The sequence below is a fragment of the Triticum aestivum genome, chromosome 2D (genome assembly GCF_018294505.1).
Source record: "Triticum aestivum cultivar Chinese Spring chromosome 2D, IWGSC CS RefSeq v2.1, whole genome shotgun sequence".
In the NCBI taxonomy this organism is placed as follows: Eukaryota; Viridiplantae; Streptophyta; class Magnoliopsida; order Poales; family Poaceae; genus Triticum; species Triticum aestivum.
In genome coordinates this window covers 9,769,971-9,790,993 of record NC_057799.1, presented here as the reverse complement: position 1 = coordinate 9,790,993, position 21,023 = coordinate 9,769,971, and the positions used below count along the sequence as shown (strand labels likewise).

Here is a 21,023-nt window from a genome sequence, read left to right as displayed (position 1 = left end):
CCGAAACAATGCAAGAGAAGGAGGTTTATCTATTCACCATTTAAGAAAATGGCAACATAAAACATCCAAAGTAAAAAATCATTTTGTAGTTAGGGAAAAGTTCCGGGGCGTTACATTATGTATGTCTCATTTAGCTAATCATCCTTTCGGTGTAGGCAACATTTCTATCGGTAGCGGGTCGTCCATAGTGACTTTGTCAATCTTAAAGCATCACGACTAAAGTTTTAAAGTAAACGATGTCTGAGTGTATCCGTGTGATTGTCTATGCCGTTTACTCAGTATTTCCTAAAAGAAAAAGAATATTAAAAAATACTACAATTGGCGATGGCGTGGTCCATTCATGCATCTTATTGCGAGGGCGCGGGCACCTTATTGCAAGGGACTAGCTACCATTTAAATCACGCATCCTGGAGCCGCTTGGTGGGCGACACGGCCTCAATAGCTTCTCCGAGTGGCCACGCTGTTTTGATGAAGTATTCACCGTGCTTCACCTTCTCTACCACTGTGATCTCCTTCGTCGGCTCCAAACCTCCACCCACCATATCATATCAGCTAAACCAAGTCTAACTAGTAAGTATCACAATGCCGGAAAATACCAGCAACTGCACTAAGATCCATCGATGCATCCAAGAAGACTGAATAATAATGTATGTAGCTGCTTACCGAATCCATCCATGAGCAGGGAGTACTGGTAGACGAGGTCCATGCAAATGTAGGGCACGTCGGTGGCTCGGGCCCTTGGGTACGAAGCCTTTGCTTCCTCCAAGCTAAACAGGCAAATCTTCTCGGCGGCGGCCCTGTATGCCGCAGGGGTTGTCTTCCTGCTGGTAGCCTTGCTGTCGATCAATCCAACCTGCCTCAGCCAGAAAGAGAGAGACACACACACAGTTCATTAGTTATTGGCACAAAGATGTTTTGAAATGAAATTAGCGAGTGGCTCACCCTTGATGCCATGTAGCAGAAACTTGAGCTTGCGTAGAGGTCGGCCTGGCCGGCACCACCGCCGCCGTTCCCCGCGCCATTGAAGGTACAGTTATTTGCTTCACAAGGTGCGCTCAGCTTTAGTGCTTTGGTCACATCATCTCTGCACTTGTCATCTGCTGCTCCCGTTGGCGAGGCGACCGCGTCGTACTTATCTCCGTTGTAAGTGTATTTACCTTCAAGGATTAATATGTATATGTCAGATGGAGCTATGCTTCATTACGAACTTACTCAACCAAAGTAGGAAGGTGTTCATGCATGTGTAATTTGCGTTACCAATGAATCCGCGCAGCATGCAGTAGCTGATAGGTCCATTCTTTGCCTTGAAGATCTCTCCTCGAGCAGCCATTGCGCCGTAGTGCAAGTAGCTGAAATGGAAACACCATTAAATTTTCAAGTAGCAAAAGTTTTTTTTTTCAAGCAACCAGCAGGAGCTCTGCTTTTCATATATAGAAAAAGAGAACTGACTAGTTAATGAGGAAAACTGGCTGCAAAGCAATACCCGCACCAGCCCCCCAGGCTGCGTACCAAATGAGTTGATGACTGTAACCCAGGCAACCAAATTCGACACCCCACCACATGACCCGAAGTAGCTCAAATTAAGTAGTTAAATAATGTAATTGAAATATTTTTACAAATATTTTTTCTAATTTGAATTGTTCAATTTTTATCTGGTCGACATAACAAAATTTAAATAGACAATTACTTGGTCAATTTTCCTTTTAATGCCCGATAGAATTCTCAAACTTCTGTTTTTATTGCATTAGCTCAGATGCATTGGGTGAGAAACCGTCACCCTCTACTCCGAAATCATTTTGATTTGGTGTGAAACTTTGCATAGCTAAGGCAGTTAGGCTATCTAAAATAAGCTTAGCACAACACTGCAGTAATGTTTGACTTAAAGACCCAACATGTATGGTTTTAGAGCTTAGGGATCAGATGAACTGTTGTACAAATAATACAACTATACAACTATAACTTGTTTTACATATTGCTGCAAAAGGAGCAATTGTTGGTTCTGCATTTTCTTACATCTCTCTGTTTTATAATAGAGATCTCTTTAATAAGGGTCCATCTTGCATTTAGATTTGTCAACCAGCTTTCTCTATTTTAAAACATGGACAATCTTGTTTGATTCGAGAGATTAGCTAGGGATCAAATGAACGTTTGACTTTGTATATTCTTCTCATACCACTTGTCCCACTAATATGCATCACACGCATATTGTTTTCGAACTGAGTATGCCATATTGCTGCAAAAGGAGTAAATATTGGTTTTATATTTTCATTTCTAATACCGTAAAATCATGTCCGAAATTAATTGAAACGGTACCTGCACTCCCTGTGAGCATAGGGCGTTCCCGCATTTAATCTCGATGTAAGTAAAATAACACTGGATCTGAGGGTGCAACGACTAATCTGTGAGCATAGACATTATAATCTCTTCCTTTGAGATACTCTTTCGTGACATACGGATCCTTAATTATGAGAGCGGCAGCAGCAGCATCTGCAGAAATGGCATATGCCATTTGCACGGACCCACCTCCAAGGTCAATTACACCTATCGTCTTGGCGTACTCTCCTCCCAGTTTACCCAACAGATAGTTTAGAGCAACCTACGTTGCAATATGAATCGATTTTTCTCAGCATATACCATTAATCTGTGTAAATTAAAACAGAGCACTGACTGTAATATATTAAGGTGATGTAGCAGTATACCCATAAGTAAGATCCTTCCTGAGATCCCTCGAGAACATTGATCCAACTAGGATTATACTGAAATTTGCTCTTGGTGTGGACAACACCCCTGACCTGTATTGTAAGAATCAGTTAGATTTTAGATTTTAATGAGTCTGCTCTAGATTTCAATAACACCTAACTGTTGTAACAAGGCTATAAAAAATAAGAAAATGTACTGTCAGCCACTAAGAGATGAAAAATATGTACGGCTTCAAGAATTTGCTCGGCCTGGGCGTCTCCTATGAGTCTGAGTCCAGCCGTCGCCTGCACATTTAATTGGTAATTTTGGTCAAGGATCCAAATATCAGTTTTGCCGGTAGCTAGCTAGCTAGTGATGGCCTTATATAAGCTAGATCCAGCAAAAACTATACAAGAATTTAGTTATTTACCCCTAGTTTAAGGGGTGTTCTGTTCATGAGCGACCCAGGCACAACGCTCTCGGCCTTCTCGAGCAGAGGTTCGATCGACTTGGCGGCCTCCTGGGGCCGCCCGGCGTACGAGCTCAGCCCCGGGTTCACCTGCAGCAACAAATTACGGGATAATAATAATTAATGCAGAAATAATAATCACAAGAGATATGCACCAGTATGTTAGGAGTAGAGCTGTACTATCCTCAAGCAAAAATGCTACTGTGTTTGGAAATTGCTAATGGAGCTCGAGCTCTCCACGGTGCCCTGAACTTCAAAATTCAAAATTTTATGTTTCAAAAAGTCGTGAGAAAAAATAACACACATGTACTTGTGGATGTATTTTTTTTCTTGTAAATTTCGTAACGAAATACTCCCTCCGTCCAGAAATACTTGTCCGAGGAATGGATGTATCTAGAACTAAAATACATCTAGATACATCCATTTGTATCCATTTCTACGACAAGTATTTTCAGGCAAAAATAACAAAATCATGCATATGTATTTCGAACACATATACTATTCACTATAAAAATACAATATTTATTTGTACAGCCCACATGTAAACGTATTTCATGTGCGTTGATTCTGAATTCTTGAAAACTTCAGGTTCCGTGGACCCCGCCGAGAGCCAATAGCTCGTGTTCTCTCTTATCCACCAGCAGATCTCTCTCTCTCTCTTATTGTGTCCACTTGACATCACGCTGTCAGTGGGATGCACGTACGTAATATTATGTTATGTATTATAGTACTGTATAACAACTAGTATCTTGCAAATGGTGCCCCTGCCCATGTGATGTGATGCCATGGAGACGGCTTGGGAGTTGGGAGTATATACATAAATAGTACTGTTACCCCTGCATTTAGAAAGTTCCACTTGCTCTCCCTCTCTCCTTATCTCCCTTTGTCTGATTCGAAGAATCAAACGATTGTTGACCCAGATCCAATCTAGCTAGTGGCCTGGTAACTACTCCCTCTGTCTCATAATATAAGAACGTTTTTTACACTACACTAGTGTAAAAAACGTTCTTATATTATGGGATGGATGAAGTATTTTTTTTTAAGTACTGCAGAGTGAGATAGAGACCACCGGACATACAGACATAGGAAGCAACCTCCCTCCGAGGAGCTCTGGCCGGCGAGCAGGAAGGTAGTGGGGCTTTTGAGTTCAGGCCCAATAGATTTTTTTAGGAGAGCAGGCCTGATTTGCTACACTCACAAACAAAACTCCAGGCCCGAACAGGCCTTGGTTGCGCCAATGCTCCCATGTAACACAACCATATCCCCTCAAACAAAATGTAACACAACCATATAAACTCGGCAATACAGGGCGTGTTTGGTTGACGTTGTGAACAGTTCCTGCATTGCATACACTTCTCAACCCAGCCTGGTTGAGCAAAAACATGCCCTAATACGCCATCTGCAAGTTGTTTGGTTGCCTGCATCTAGTGTCCCTGCATTAGGTAATACGCAAGTGCACTTTGTTTGGTTGCCTGCATTGGCCCAAGCGGCACATGAACATGGCGTTTGGTTGCATACGGCGTACATATTGTGCTTACCTTGTACCCTAGTTGGTGAGCTTGTAGGAGATATGCCCTAGAGGCAATAATAAATGATATTATTTATCTCCGAGTTCATAATTATGTTTATGTTCCATGCTATAACTGCTATGGTTCTCGAGTCTGCAATAACCACGAGGCTCGGAGGAAGACTCATATGCACGTGTGGAATAATAAACGGTAAAATGTATTCCTAGTCTGGCCTCTAAGACTAGCTCAAGTGTTGCATGATGGTTATGTTTTCCTGATCATGGGCATGTCTATGTCACCAACCTTGAGGGCATAATGTTAAGAGAACATTTGTGTTGAATCGACCCGGCATGATGTTATGCTATGAGATTCATTCGTCACAAGTTTATTGGTACATAACACAGAGATGGTTAACGTTTGCATGATTTCTTAGACCATGAGAGTATCGAGTTTCTTCATGCTTGCTTCATGAACTTTGGGGTTTGTTAAACGTCATCCGTAAATGGGTGGCTATTACGGCGGCTTACGGGTTCATGAAAAAGTGTGTCAAGTAACTTGATAGCTCAAGATTGGGATTTGCTCCTCCGACGATGGAGAGATATCTCTGGGCCCTCTCGATGTTACGGTATCCATCATCGTCTGGCCAGACACTTTGTGATTTGATCACGGGGATGCCGGAGCACGATAACGAGGAAAGAGAACAATACCGGTAACGAGGTAACTAGCATAGTGGACAAGTTGTTGATCCACGGGAATGCCAACATGTCTCACCTCGGGTATTTGTAACATATCGCGAAGCAACAGGAATAGCACACGGCAACTGGAGGTTCACTCGAATATTTATTCGTGTGGGTATAGGGGTCAATATGGGTGTCCACGGCTCCGATGTTGATCATTGATTGGAAGGGGTTCCGGGTCATGTCTATACTTCACCGAACCTATAGGGTCACACGCTTAAGGGTCATCTATCTGCTGAATACTAGACAGGGAGTCTGAGAGAAAATCACCGAAAAAGTTTCGGACACCGAAAAGTTTCGGACAGCGGAATCGTACCGCAGAGAGAGGTCATCGGATAAGTTTCGATGATACCGAAAAGTTGTTTCGGGATACACCATTAAGTCAAATTGGTTTCGGCACATGCCTGATAATTCTTGGAGGATGCCAGAATCATTCTGGAAGCTTTTTGGAATTTTCTGAGATAAAAACCGGAAATGTTCCGGAGCTGCCGGAGCCACTTCAGATGCGTTTCGCAGATGAAAATCACTAAAACCGGAATTGTTTCGGAACGCGTTGAAAATCATTTTAGTGGGTACTGGAAATGTTCTTAGCCCACATAAATATTTTCAGTTCGATCAGACGCTGAAAAATGTCGTCGTGAATAGTGAAAATCAGCTTTATGGTTACTTTATGGAAAGCCACCTTTTGGGGCTTTGCTCCAAAAGATCTTGGGGATGACATGGATGGATAGGAACCATTTTTTGGGCCCCTCAGGGGGGTGTGGCCGGCCACATGGGGTATCCCCCCTTGGGGACCCTCTTGTTCCTTGGTTTGACTCCTAGGTCCTTGTGGAAGGACTTCAGTCATGTGCATTTTGGGTTTTTTGTGAAACTACCCTACCCCCTTGGGATTTCCTATAAATAGAGGTGGAGGGGCAGCCCTCCACAATCATCCCTTGCTCTCATACACATGCCATGCATTATCTGGCTTCTTCTCTCCCTCCCACGAAAAGAGTTTCGTAGAGCCGTAAGGTTGTCTGGGTTCCGGCAGGAACTAGTTCTGGACGGGGAAGCCCTGCCGGATAGATGACACCGTATGTGTGCAACTCTGTAGAGAGATCGTAGTTTCGGTCTTAGTTCGTGAGTGCCTCCCGAAGGGCTGTCCATGTGACCGTCCGAGTTTCGAAGGTCCTCCCGAAGGGCTGTCCGAGTGACCGTTCGAGTTTCGAAGGTCCTCCCGAAGGGCTGTCCGCGACACCGTCCGGGGGGCTGTTCGACCGCCTCCTGGAGGGCTGTCTGAGGGGCAGATGAGGGTATACATCCTCGCGGTTGGGAGGTTGTAAATCCTAGCTGCGGGGATCTGCACCACCGATCATCATCGACTCTACTTCCCGCTGCGCTACGAGTCGGTAACGAAAAAGATCAAACCTTGTATGCAGTCTCCATAGTGGTCATGGGCTGGTGCGTAGGTCGGAAATTTTTTGTTTTCTGCTGCGTTCCCCTACAGTGGCATCATGAGCCGTGCTATGCGTAGATGCAGGTTTCGATCTAGAATACATAGAGATGTATGGGTATTGCATAATATAATTAGGTAGTAGATGAGATCTATTGCTGAAAATTATTTATGCGGGTGACAGCTGAAATCTGTTACCCGACGTTCTTGTTGCTTCCCTAGAATTTGCGTTTGCTCAATCTCGAGACAGCATGGTGGAATTTGACAAAGTTCTGGCAATCCGTGATCCTGATTGATCATGGAAGTGCTATCAGTTCTTTGGGTTCTGCCGTAGTCAAAAGAAAGATGAAATTCGCAGATGAAAGGGCATTGCAGATATGATCTGCACGGGGGTCATGCGTATGACGAAGTTTAGTATGGGGCTCGAGATTTAATTATCTCATGTTTCATACACCCCGAGATGTTAATCTAGCAACTTGAATAATCATACTTGATGATAAAACGTTGGTAGCTGCGGTTTAAGTCAAAACCTTAGAAGCCACGTAATTTAAATTTTGCATAAACCGATTAGAGGCGTCTAACTTGGTTTTGCAGGATGTGCATGTGATGTGGTATAGCAGTGCTCATACTAATTCGATTATGTATGAGATGACTATATGATGTAATTTGATTAACATGACCTGCGTGTCATGATTCGGCATGATGGCTGGAGCCATATGATTGCATTTTAATGACCTGCGTGTCAACCTTGTTGTAATGCATTATTTTGTTAGCTATAGAGATAGCAATATTATCTGGTGCATCGACAAGGTGGTGGCAATCTTCGTGAAGGTGACCACCGACGCGAATGCCGAAGACGAAGAAATGAAATACTTCTCCGTCAGAAAGGGCTATACCATATCATGCTATTATGAATTGCCTGAGATGTTTATCCCTTATGATGCACCCTTCTTGATTGCGGTAGTCGCTTTTATTAGGGTGATCTCTCACTTAAAATATCAAGTAGTTAGTGTTCTCCCAAGTGTAGCACCGTCACGGCACCTATCTTTTCGGGGTGCGCCATGGATGCATGGGTACGAACGATTAGAGAAGTGTGAGGCGGGTGAGGTCAGACCTCGCAGCAAGATCACTTGGTTGTCTTGACGTTCATGGCAGGATCGTCCTGAGCTCGGAACACACGCATCGAAAGATGAGCAAGAGTCACATAGAGATGTGATCGGCAAGTTGGCCTACCGATTAAAATTCCCGTTATGAGATGATGATTCTATGGCGATGAATTGAAGTCTGGATCTTGTATCACTCAAAATTAATTGTGAGAGATATTGATTTGAGTGGGAGCGCACTGTTGAATTAACATGTTTAATTCTCAGTGCAATTAATTATGAACACTGTCTAAGTGTTTCTTGCATAATAGTTGTAGAATAATGGCTCGCATTTCCACCTTCCCTATTAAAATTGAATAGCTGTTAAATATCTGGTTAAAACTTTACGATTGGTAACGTAATATGAGGATTGTCCTCAAAAGTGCCGAGAAGGACTTTGTCCTATCGCATGCTTTCCGTATCCTCCCGCTAATGCTATGGATCATGTGACTCTCGTCCTTCGATCCAAAAGCTAGAATTCTGTTACGGTCAAGTGGAATATGTTTGCTTCCATGAAACCCAAACTTCGAAAGTTGGGATAGTTATATGATATTCATGGAACTGAAAATTATTTTCAGATACAAACAAAGCAATGTTTGTTTGCAAGTATTAGTAAAAGTGTTTACTATGCATTTGACTGTTGGGAAAGGGATCCAGAAGAACGCCTGTCATATAATGAAAGGTGAATAAAACAACAACTTAAAGAGAAAGGAAGTGTCCAAAGGGTGTTAGTACGACTTACACGCCTAGGAAGTCCGGGGCTAATGCCACTCTTAAGTTGGGTGCTTCTTCTGAGAGTAGGAGAAATACTAAAAGTTAAACTGTTAGAAGTATAAAGGCAAAAGGAAAGAAGACTGGAATATCCAGCTCATGTATGAATGTCATACAAGTTTTTGATGTATAGAAGGCTGGTCAAAGATATAGTTCTTGCGAATTATGGTTAAACATGTTAATCACTAATTCTTGGGTATTGTGAGTTCATCACAAAATTGCCCGCTCGATTGCATTCTGTTGCAACTCGATGTAAGAACTACTATGGCCTGAAAGACTAGCTAGAAATGAGGTTAACGTATACACAGGGAACATAGTAAATGTTACTATACCTTCCATCGGTGTATTGCCATCTGTATTTATTTTCATAATTCATTTAGAGTTTTACAAACTCTATCCCATTGCATAAGGTATCTTGCAAGAAGGTTGTTCATAAGAGAACTTTTTATGTTCGATGTTATGAATAACACAAGGGCCATACTTTCATTATGAATGAGATGTATGTTATGAATATTGATAATAATACAATACCTCTGGGTTTACTTTCATAATTCATTTTAGAGTTTCATACACGCTAGCCCATTGCACAATGTTTGTTGCAAAAGAGTTGTTCATAAAAACAACAATTGTTGTTAAGTATTATGAATAACATGAAGGGCCATGCTTCCATCCAAGATGGCATGTATGTTATGAATATTGATGGAAATATGATACATCCATAACACCGACGCTAAATGTCGCAAGACTAAAAGAATACCACACAAGTGTGGCACTACATTTGGTCACATTGGAGAAACCCGCATGGAAAATTCCATTATGATGGATTTTGAAGTCTTTTTGATTTTGAATCATCTGACACTTGCAACTTTCCTCCGAAAGTGAAGTGACTAAAATACCGTTCACAGGCCATAAGGAACGAACAACAAACTTATTAGTGATCATACATTTGATGTGTGTAGTCTGATAAGTGTTGTTAGTAGTGGATTTATTTATCTTCAGAAATGACTCAAGTAGATATATGGATATTTACTTGATGAGACGTAAGTCTGGATCTTTTGAAATCATTCAAAAGGTTTTCAAAAATGAAGTAGAAGTTATTGTAACAAGAAAATTATGTTTCTGCAATTTGATTGCATAAAGGAATATTTGAGTTACATGTTTAGCGAATGTCTGATGAGTTGTGAAAGGGGTTTCATAACTTGCACCTCCCGGAACACCACTGCAAGTGGAAAGTCTGTGGAGATGTAATCAAACCATTTATGACATGGTAAGGTCAAAGATGACATAAATAAATTTTCCATTATCCCTTTTAAAGTGATGCTTTAAAGACTGCGGCTTTTACACTGAAAAGAGCTACATCGGGTCTGTTGAAATGAAGCCATGGTATGGTACGCCCAACCATGTTATATCTTTTCTTAACATTTGGAATATGGGGCTTGTGTAAAAGGTTACAAACCTATTCCAAATCAGACAAGTGCTACTTTGTAGGTTATACCAAAATGTTGGGTATTCCTCCCTCACTATACCGAGGCAAATAGTTTTGCCGCGAAACGGTGTGCTTTTAAAGAGAATGGTTCTTTCAAAAAGGTGAGTGGGAGAATAGTGCAACTCGACGAGATAAACAGTATCTACGTCATCAGATCAAAGGAAAGAGACCTTGGAAGTAATTCCAGAGTTTCCTACTGCGACTGATACGGAAGTCTCTACAATAAAATGTATGAACTTCGGTCGAACTTGCAGCTGAACCACGTAGGCAAGGCTCGTGCAAACCTCTCAGGTGCGCAAACGAGATATTGTTGTTAGACAACATTATACCTACGATACACAAGGAAGCGTTGATGGGCCCTGACTCCGGAATTGGCTAAATGCCAATACAACCCGAATTAGTTTCCATATAAGTGATTCAAGATTTAAACCTTGATACACCTTTCGGAAGACTTAGAGTCTAACGAATATTTGTGGAACTTAAAACTCATACGGATAAAAATGTTTTACCCATAAAGCTCGACTTGTTGAAATAACAATTTCAAGAGTTGACTACGATGAGGTTGTTTTCATCGTAGCGATGCTTAAAGTCGGTTCGGGTTGAACTAGCAATTAATACATATTTCAATCATGAGATATGAAACATGGATGATAAAAGGATTTCCATCTGATGGAAATGAAAGCTAGGACTTGTATATGATACAGTCCAAAGTAATTTGTCAATCCAGAGGATGCTAGTAGGTATGCAAACTTCAGAGTTCTAGCAATGGATAGAAGAGAGCAAAATGGAGTTGGAATCTTCGTGTTTTGATGAAATGGTCAAAGGGGTTTTGACTTCATCAATGGGTAACGAAGATGCTTGTAATTCAAGAAAGTAAGTGGGAGCGTAATAATATTTCTAAAAACCTTATGTGCTTGGCACATTGGTAATTGGAAATAAATTTCTTGACACGAATTAGGACTTCATTTGAAAATAGTTTTTCGATGAAGTGCTTAGGCTAAATAGCCTCAATATTAGGCATGATGATCTATGGAGATAGATTTACCTAATGGGGCTAAGCAATGAATACATATTGACAAGATGCTAAAACCTTTTAGCATTTAAAACGCCAAGGAGTGATTCTTGCCAAAGTCACATGGAAAGAGTTTTTACAAGACTCGGTTTCCCAAAACACTGATGAGTAAAATACATAATGCAGATTCCACACACTTTTGTGTTTGGATTAATCATGTATTCCATGGTATGTAAAACAACCAGATATGTCCGATGCTCCCAAGGTGTTGCGAGTATGGATACTAAAGTGATCAAAGTACTGATCGTGGACAACAGTGAAAGATGTCATTGAGTACTAGAGTAAGTACTGATGATATGTTTTCTTGCAAGCGGAGATCATGAAGAGTTCGTTGTAAAATGTTACATCGATAGTCTTCATCTTTCCACCGTGCGATTTTCGATTTAAGTTAAGGGTTTTGTGTAACACACAATGTGGTGGCAGAGTTAGTTGGAATTTGTTCAAACTAGTTACTGTGGCGAATTCTATAACAAGGGCTAAGTATGTTGACGCTTTAGAAGCGACAAAGAAGATGTTGAATCATATAGTTCCTTCATGAACTTAGTATAGTTCCAAGATGGCTTTTGATAATGGGACACTACTGCAGGTAGTTGCTCCATAACTCAGTCTGAGGAATCCAGGTTCGACCTGTGATTCACATACATTCAAAGCCAAGTCCACACAAAATATGAATTTTGTGAAAACGTGAAAACGCGAGGACATGCAAAGATACACACGGAACTGAAGTCGTCAGATCCGTTGGACATCAGGCTATACCACAAGCGAAGCATATTTACACCGGTGTGCCACAGGTGTAAAGTGCATTAGCATTAACTAGATTATTGACTCTAGTGCAAGTGGGAGTCTGTAGGAGATATGCCCTAGAGGCAATAATAAATGATATTATTTATCTTCGAGTTCATAATTATGTTTATGTTCCATGCTATAACTGCTATGGTTCTCGAGTCTGCAATAACCACGAGGCTCGGAGGAAGACTCATATGCACGTGTGGAATAATAAACGGTAAAATGTATTCCTAGTCTGGCCTCTGAGACTAGCTCAAGTGTTGCATGATGGTTATGTTTTCCTGATCATGGGCATGTCTATGTCACCAACCTTGAGGGCATAATGTTAAGAGAACATTTGTGTTGAATCGACCCGGCATGATGTTATGCTATGAGATTCATTCGTCACAAGTTTATTGGTACATAACACAGAGATGGTTAACGTTTGCATGATTTCTTAGACCATGAGAGTATCGAGTTTCTTCATGCTTGCTTCATGAACTTTGGGGTTTGTTAAACATCATCCATAAATGGGTGGCTATTACGGCGGCTTACGGGTTCATGGAAAAGTGTGTCAAGTAACTTGATAGCTCAAGATTGGGATTTGCTCCTCCGACGATGGAGAGATATCTCTGGGCCCTCTCGGTGTTACGGTATCCATCATCGTCTGGCCAGACACTTTGTGATTTGATCACGGGGATGCCGGAACACGATAACGAGAAAAGAGAACAATACCGGTAACGAGGTAACTAGCATAGTGGACAAGTTGTTATCCACGGGAATGCCAACATGTCTCACCTCGGGTATTTGTAACATATCGCGAAGCAACAGGAATAGCACACGGCAACTGGAGGTTCACTCGAATATTTATTCGTGTGGGTATAGGGGTCAATATGGGTGTCCACGGCTCCGATGTTGATCATTGATCGGAAGGGGTTCCGGGTCATGTCTATACTTCACCGAACCTATAGGGTCACACGCTTAAGGGTCATCTATCTGCTGAATACTAGACAGGGAGTCTGAGAGAAAATCACTGAAAAAGTTTCGGACACCGAAAAGTTTCGGACAGCGGAATCGTACCGCAGAGAGAGGTCATCGGATAAGTTTCGATGACACCGAAAAGTTGTTTCGGGATACACCATTAAGTCAAATTGGTTTCGGCACATGCCTGATAATTCTTGGACGATGCCAGAATCATTCTGGAAGCTTTTTGGAATTTTCTGAGATAAAAACCGGAAATGTTCCGGAGCTGCCGGAGCCACTTCAGATGCGTTTCGCAGATGAAAATCACTAAAACCGGAATTTTTTCGGAACGCGTTGAAAATCATTTTAGTGGGTACTGGAAATGTTCTTAGCCCACATAAATATTTTCAGTTCGATCAGACGCTGAAAAATGTCGTCGTGAATAGTGAAAATCAGCTTTATGGTTACTTTATGGAAAGCCACCTTTTGGGGCTTTGCTCCAAAAGATCTTGGGGATGACATGGATGGATAGGAGCCATTTTTTGGGCCCCTCATGGGGGTGTGGCCGGCCACATGGGGTATCCCCCCTTGGGGACCCTCTTGTTCGTTGGTTTCACTCCTAGGTCCTTGTGGAAGGACTTCATTCATGTGCATTTTGGGTTTTTTGTGAAACTACCCTACCCCCTTGGGATTTCCTATAAATAGAGGTGGAGGGGCAGCCCTCCACAATCATCCCTTGCTCTCATACACATGCCATGCATTATCTGGCTTCTTCTCTCCCTCCCACGAAAAGAGTTTCGTAGAGCCGTAAGGCTGTCTGGGTTCCGGCAGGAACTAGTTCTGGACGGCGAAGCCCTGCCGGATAGATGACACCGTATGTGTGCAACTCTGTAGAGAGATCGTAGTTTCGGTCTTAGTTCGTGAGTGACTCCCGAAGGGCTGTCCGTGTGACCGTCCGAGTTTCGATGGTCCTCCCGAAGGGCTGTCCGAGTGACCGTTCGAGTTTCGAAGGTCCTCCCGAAGGGCTGTCCGCGACACCGTCCGGGGGGCTGTTCGACCGCCTCCCAGAGGGCTGTCTGAGGGGCAGATGAGGGTATACATCCTCGCGGTTGGGAGGTTGTAAATCCTAGCTGCGAGGATCTGCACCACCGATCATCATCGACTCTACTTCCCGCTGCGCTACGAGTCGGTAACGAAAAAGATCAAACCTTGTATGCAGTCTCCATAGTGGTCCTGGGCTGGTGCGTAGGTCGGAAATTTTTTGTTTTCTACTGCGTTCCCCTACAGAGCTTACCCACAATGATGACACCTAGCACACCAACGTCACAACACAACAATGACGATGAACTAGGCAAAGATGATGAAGTTCTTCAGCTTCAGCCCAAACGGACGATCCACCTTGACACCTCCAACCTTGCCACTGTCTACACTGCTGCCTCCGTGCTTCCGCACCCAGTCAAAGTAAGCTTGTTCTGCCTAGTCTTGAACCCTCTATGGCTGTTGTTGCTATACGATGCCACTTGTGCACTAGCTTCTTCCCATGAACTATAAACCCCTGGAGCCTTACCGATGAACACGTCATACCACTTGCCCTAGCAATGCACAAGAGCAAGAGTTGAAGCAGCAAATCAATGGAGCACACAAGTAACAAGCAGAGTAGCACACAAACAACAATAGAGCAGAAGAGAAGAAGTAAAGCATGCATGATCATACGGCATACCAAGTTCTACCTAGCAGTACCTTGGTGTTAACCTACCACCACATCCAAAAGAGGGTGTCGTCCTACCACCGCAAGTTCACCATCAGCGTGAGGGGTTAGTATATACCACCTCACCAAAATATACGGACCATCAAATTGTTTTTCAGCCCTAGCTACACAAAATGTACGTCATCATCGTCGTCGTCGTCGTCGTCGCCACCGCCATCGTCGTTGGGGATCATGCATGCTCACAGGCAGCACTACTCTAGTAGTAGTGCTTGCCCAGCCAGCTCCTGAGCCACAGCACCCTGTGAGCGTCTGCCATGGCAACGAACCAAACACCCTGGGCCTTGTTGTCAAGCAGGTGGCTGAGAGCTGCCATGAGAGCCTCGTCGCTGAAGCCACCCTGGGTCATGACAGCGCCATACAGGTCAGGGTGGACATTGAGGGGCTTGCACTCCCTGATGGCTGTTGCCACCTCCTTCACCGCCTCAGTCATGTTGTAAAAGACATTGATCTCCTCCTCCATCAGGCCTCCTCTCTTCCTCTTCCTATCATGGATGGGGTCAAATGGCTTGTCGAAGGGCTTCACGAAGGGCTTGTCAGGGCCATCAAGGACCTGGACGTCCGGGGTCCCAGGTAAGTCTGGCATGGGAGAATCAAGAGGCTCCCCCGAGCCCATGGCATGCTTCTCAGTTGCCAGCCCGAAGGAGAAGATGTGCTGCATCTGGCGGTAGTTCTGTATGGGTGTGTTGAGGAACTCATCATCCTTTGGGTGGCCTAAGAATGAAACACAAGTGTTGTTAGTTGCGATTAGGAGTAGGCAATGGTGGACAGTATGAAAAGGAAGAGGGCTGTTAGCTAACCGTGACATGGCCGGCGTAGTGCTCTGCCTCTAGAACTATGGAGCAAGTGTTCTCATCCCATGAGGCGCCACTAAAGTCTCTCAGCTTGGACACTTGGATCCATCGACTTCTCCACTTCCTCAGGTGGTTGTACACATGGGTGCCAAACAACTCCTGCCCATAGAACTTGAACACCTGCTTCGCAACGGTGTTCAAGTGCACCTCCTTGAAGCCCTTGTTAGTCCTAACTCCACTAGAGATGAGCTCACACATCTTGTTCAGCACGAACGTGGACATGAAAGGCTGCCACTTCATGTTGTTCGACCTACCATCCTTCTTTGCCTTTGCTGCTGCTACCTTGAGTGCAGCGGCAGCAGCAGGAGTTGGCTCAACGAGCACTACTGGCAAATAGAGGGAATCAGACACGAACACCTCTGAATCAGGTGCCATCTCAGACATAGGCTGTGAGTCCTCGACAAACGATGGAGCAAACTGGTTGTCTGACAGGACAAGGGCCTGACTAAGATCTTGTGTCTGCGTGGTCATGTCCTACAATCATAGCACGCATTGACAATAAGCATAGCACACAACATACCGGGCAATGCATGAAAGGAGGAGCATACATGTACATGGTTCATCACTATCATAGCAAGCACATGCTTCATCACTATCATACTAAGCACATATGGTTCATCGCTATCATACTAAGCATACCGGACAATCTATGAGCACGAACATACATCTACAACAAACAACATGCTACAAATGGACCACCAATAGCTACAAATCACAGATCTAAGCACGAGTCAACACAAGCACAAGGTTCAACTTCAAACTCTACTACTAATCTAGCCTACCACATGCTTGAACATCTAGCCATACCACAAATTGCAACCGCGGCATAGCAATCAACCATATCAGCTCACAGATCAGACCACTAGTCAACCATGCATCTAGATCAAACCCTAGCTGCAGCTCAGATCTAGCTAGAAGGAACAGAGAGAAAGGGGGATTGAACTCACAGAGGCCATGGCTGCAGCTCGAGGACGAGGGGGGACAGTCGTGGAAGATCAATGCCGGCCGGTGAAGGAGCACCGACGCCGTGGACTGCCGGCCGATGAAGATGTGCCGCTTACCTGCTCGTCGATGCCGATGCGCGTCGGCGGGAAAGCTCGAACGGAGGGAGAATGGTGGCGAGAGTTGGCGCGGTGAGGGAGGGGGCTAAATAGGGGCGGACTCGGCGGGAGGTGAGCCGAAATCCTCCCGCCGATTTTTCGGCGACGCGGACGAGCTCGCGCCATCTCCCTGGTCGCACGAGGAGAGAAGCGCGTCGCCCTCCCTGCCTCGCCCGAGCCAGGCTCGCGAGCTAATACCTATTCGGGCGTTTCCCCTGGACCTGGCCTGGACGTGCTTTAAGTTCCGTGCGATGCTGGCCGCACAGGGCAGGCAACCAAACGAGCCAAGTTCTTCCCACGCGGGCTACGTTGGGCCATATGCAAGCAACCAAACACGCCCACAGTGACTCTGCTGCTTGGTTCCTGTGTTTGTGCACTATGGTTTAAGTAGTCCCCGACTTCGAATCAGTGTGGACAGTTGCTTGGTTCTCTTTGGTTGCTGGGCCAGCCCGATGGGCTAGGTAGTCTGGGCCTGGCCCATGATATTCCCCCCTCCTTTAGCAGTGGCTTCGCATCAAGCCACAACATGAGGGAAGCGAGTGGTGAAGCTCATTCTCCCATGTCTCTAGTGACGGCGTGAGCCCTGGCCACCAAACTAATACTTTAATGTTTGTATGATGGCGACTACATTGTCGGTGCTACAGGCCGCGCTCCAAATAACTTGTAATGACAGGTGCCTGTCCTTGAGGTGCGGCAACCCCTAACGCATGATGCTTGACGGCGATACTCCGGTGCACAATTGGGAGATATGTTACACCAAATGGATCTTCGCATGCTCCAACAACTGCATACGGTAGACTAGATTCACGACGGGCGCCAAGACTTGTTATGGTTTGAAATAGCGAAAGGCCAACTTGGCGTTGGCGCGATGCGTTGGAGATGTCTGGATCTATGGCTAGACCCGTAAGAAGACCCAAACACCAAAGGCGAAAGATCGATTAGAGCACTTGCGGTCCGAGAAATCCTTCATCCGATGTTGAGCTCGGTGGAGATGTTGTCGAAGCAGCATGGTTGCCAGGCGACGATCCTAAAGTCAGACTTGTAAATCTAGTGCCACTCACACCTGATTCCGCGCGTGGAGATGCTGAAGTGGTGTGGTTGGTGACCACAGAGAAACAACGTTGTCTTGATAACCAAGTGGCATGATATACTGTACCAGAACTCAACCACATGAATCCATTGACTCCACTTGCTCGGGTACGAACTAATGAAACATCGAATGTAGGTCTCAAAGAAATGATTGACGTGCGGCCAGGTCGAAGCCCTAGCTGGTGGTCCCTGATTGGCCCAACATGCCGCGGTAGAAGACGTGGAGCGCGTAGGCTTTGCCGTCATGTGTGACCATGAAGTCGTAGCCGACATCGAAGGAGTGGATCATATTTCTCTAGAAATGCAGCGAGGCAATAGGGTGGAAGAACTTCATGTTTTCGTTTCCCTCGCGGATTGCCTCGAATTTTCCTCTTTGTTTCCACCTCCCCATGGCTTTCTTGAAGGACGGAGCCAACACCTCCCATCCCAAGCCTTGTGGCGCAAGGCAATCTCATCACCTGAAAGAGGACGGAGTTTGTGGGTACATTGAAATCGAACTGGTTTCAGTTTCTAAAATCTAGCTAAAGTTACTGATTTTGTGGGAGAAGCTGGCCAACGTTGGCACCGGGCACCTAGTCGGTTTCTTAGTCTAACTGTATCATGTAATTGTAAATATAATCTGATCCGATCTTAGTTCTTTGTAGAATCCACATCCACACGACAGCAGAAGACATCACACTTCATCATCGGTATCAACTTTAGAAAAATGTGATGATGATTATGATGATGATGATGATGCATGTACCTCTTTCTTGTAAAGCAACATTACTGAGACAGCTAGAAATAAATACTAGAAGAGCATGTGGTGGATAGTTTGATCTAGTAAAAATACAAAGTTTACTTTAAGTTACATGAGATCCGCAATACATTTAGTTCAATTGTACTCCGTATACATGAACATATCTGTTTATAATGTATGAAGTAATTTACAACAAGAATTACATTACACGAGTATTGAAATAAAATTAGACGGGCACTCCTCGTCGTTTCCTCCCGGGATGTAAAGCACTACCTGCACTTGTGTCCTCAGCATGACTTGTAACAAAGCGGGCAAATGTGTTGCGAGGGGGTATCCTTGATTCCCATGAAATTAGAATGAACTCTTCTTTGGGTCTAATGCTAGGATCGGCTAGAAGTTCCCCCAATGTCACACTTGGTGATTCCTCCTTGATTGAAGCATTAATTGTATAACGTCTCATGCTAAGTGGGTGCAAAGCAAAGTCCGTTATGTCCACTGGGTGGCCTTGTTCTAGAAGTGTGCTTGGGTGCACGCCATATATGGAGATGTTTCTTTTAACATATCTTATTCCCCTGTCCAATATGCAACGCCAAAACTGAACATCGAGGTTCCTTCTCAAGACATCTGCATACATATTTGTTGCGACAAGTGCGCCTTCCATAGCGTGCAACTCCTTGGAAAACCCATCTGCTATTTGTACTAGTCGTGGATGTTCTATGGGATCTACGCTCCCGAATGCCAGTGTCTTGGAAAGATACCTCAACTCATCATAAGACAGAACACTTAGAAAAATAGGTTGCACTGATCCAAACCGGGCTAATCTTTTAAGTTTACTTATGATGATGATCCTACTTCCGATGCTGATTCTTATGAGGAAGGAATGAAACCTTTTCCAGTCATCGTCATCCACATCAGAAGCAAACTCAATAACTACCAACATCGTCCCAAACATGGTCCTTCCATGGTCAAGTATCATCATGAGGTTATCTCCATTCAGGTGCAAAATAGAGGAGAAGTGTGAGTGAACCCTCTCGTCGCGACACACATGAGCAACCAATGTTTTCTTGCCAACTCCAACACCACCTATGATCGGAAGAATTGCTAGTGCATGATCACCTACAAGGTTGTTCTGCTCCAACAAGAAGGTCAAGAGCTTTTGCTTTTCGGCGTGTCTGCCCAACATGAAGTTGTTGGTGTAAAGATAAATATCATATAGCCTACGAGACATTCGCTCACATCCACCAAGAAGCACAACAAATTCTGCCATGTGAGCGACAACAATTTCTAAGCTTTCCAAGGCACCATCTGACTCGAGGCTCATGGCCTTGTCATCCTTCTCACTATATGTTCGAGAACGCTTGAAAGGAATGGCTAGATACAAGCTGCTACTAGATGGGTCATTGATGCTAACCTTGTCAAAGCCTGCCCTGTCTTGGAGGGATTTGTACCTCAAGGTGTCCAGCACGCGGTATCCTTTGTACATAGCCTCTGAGAGCATCTTGAGCTGCAATAACATCCCAGAGTTGGTTATGTACCGCCCATCCGCCTCCTCAACAAGGATGCTCACTCTCATCAGGAGGTGCTGCAATCTCTGCACCACCTTCTCCTCGGATTCTGCATGGTTCAAGGAGGATTGGTACTTGTTCTTCAGGAAGGAGATGAAACGGCTCACTAATTCAGCTGTGACTACAGATATGGCAGCCTCCATAGCAAAAGCAGGAAGACAATCGATGAGGAAGCTGCTGGTAGATGTCTATGGAGTCTGGACAAATTAACTTAGCCTCTCCAAGTCTCGCTGAGTTTTGTCGCACAATAGAAAAGTCTCCAAACAATTGACTGCGACAAGTTCGAGGGTGGGTGATACACGGCTGCTAACATGTATCCTTATAAACTACATGTACTTGTATTGTATAATGGTCTAGTACCCCATGGAGTACACAAGTTGCTCTGCTAGTAAAAACATGTGAGAATGACAAGCCAACTGCCCAAGCGACACGGAAAACATTAGCTTGGGTTTTTAGTATTCACGGTAGGTAGGTCCAAATAAATATTGTTCCATGCTAACTTGTAAATTTTAAATATCATTATATATGTGCTCTATCTAGCAAGGTTTGATGGTCGAAATTGTTTGAAGGGCTAACAAGAAAATTAGAAGAAATGCAACTTTTATTCTGAAATGTTATCAAAAAACAAATACACCTTTTATAAAGGAACGGAGCGAGTATAATTTAAGATCTTATTGCATCCAATACGAGTCATAATATAAGATCTTATTACATCCAATATGAATATTACATCCAATATAATATATTCATTGGACGTAATAAGATTTTACATTATGAGACAAAGGGAAGGGAGTATCTTCTCTTTCTCAATTATAAAGTTTGCAGTTGGTGGTCCTACGTTAACTCCCGTGCCCCAACTCTTTATCTCGGCTCTTTCAAGCGGGCCA

The 21,023-nt window shown here is 44.0% G+C and overlaps 2 protein-coding genes across 2 annotated transcripts; both read right to left on the bottom strand.

Annotated features, from left to right (window-relative positions):
• Positions 1-398: 398 nt before the first annotated feature.
• Positions 399-16,869, bottom strand: LOC123055458 (probable apyrase 3). Its single transcript, XM_044479477.1, has 9 exons — positions 16,705-16,869; positions 3,110-3,238; positions 2,928-2,984; positions 2,700-2,792; positions 2,403-2,596; positions 1,258-1,352; positions 943-1,157; positions 664-853; positions 399-529 (listed from the first exon to the last, which is right to left on the bottom strand). Exons 1-9 carry the CDS (start codon positions 16,867-16,869, stop codon positions 399-401), a joined length of 1,269 nt encoding a protein of 422 aa, XP_044335412.1.
• A 1,928-nt stretch (positions 16,870-18,797) lies between these two features.
• On the bottom strand, positions 18,798-20,279 carry LOC123048208 (disease resistance protein RGA2-like). The gene has a single exon (XM_044471356.1). The coding sequence runs from the start codon at positions 20,277-20,279 to the stop codon at positions 18,798-18,800; it is 1,482 nt and encodes a 493-aa protein (XP_044327291.1).
• Positions 20,280-21,023: the final 744 nt, after the last annotated feature.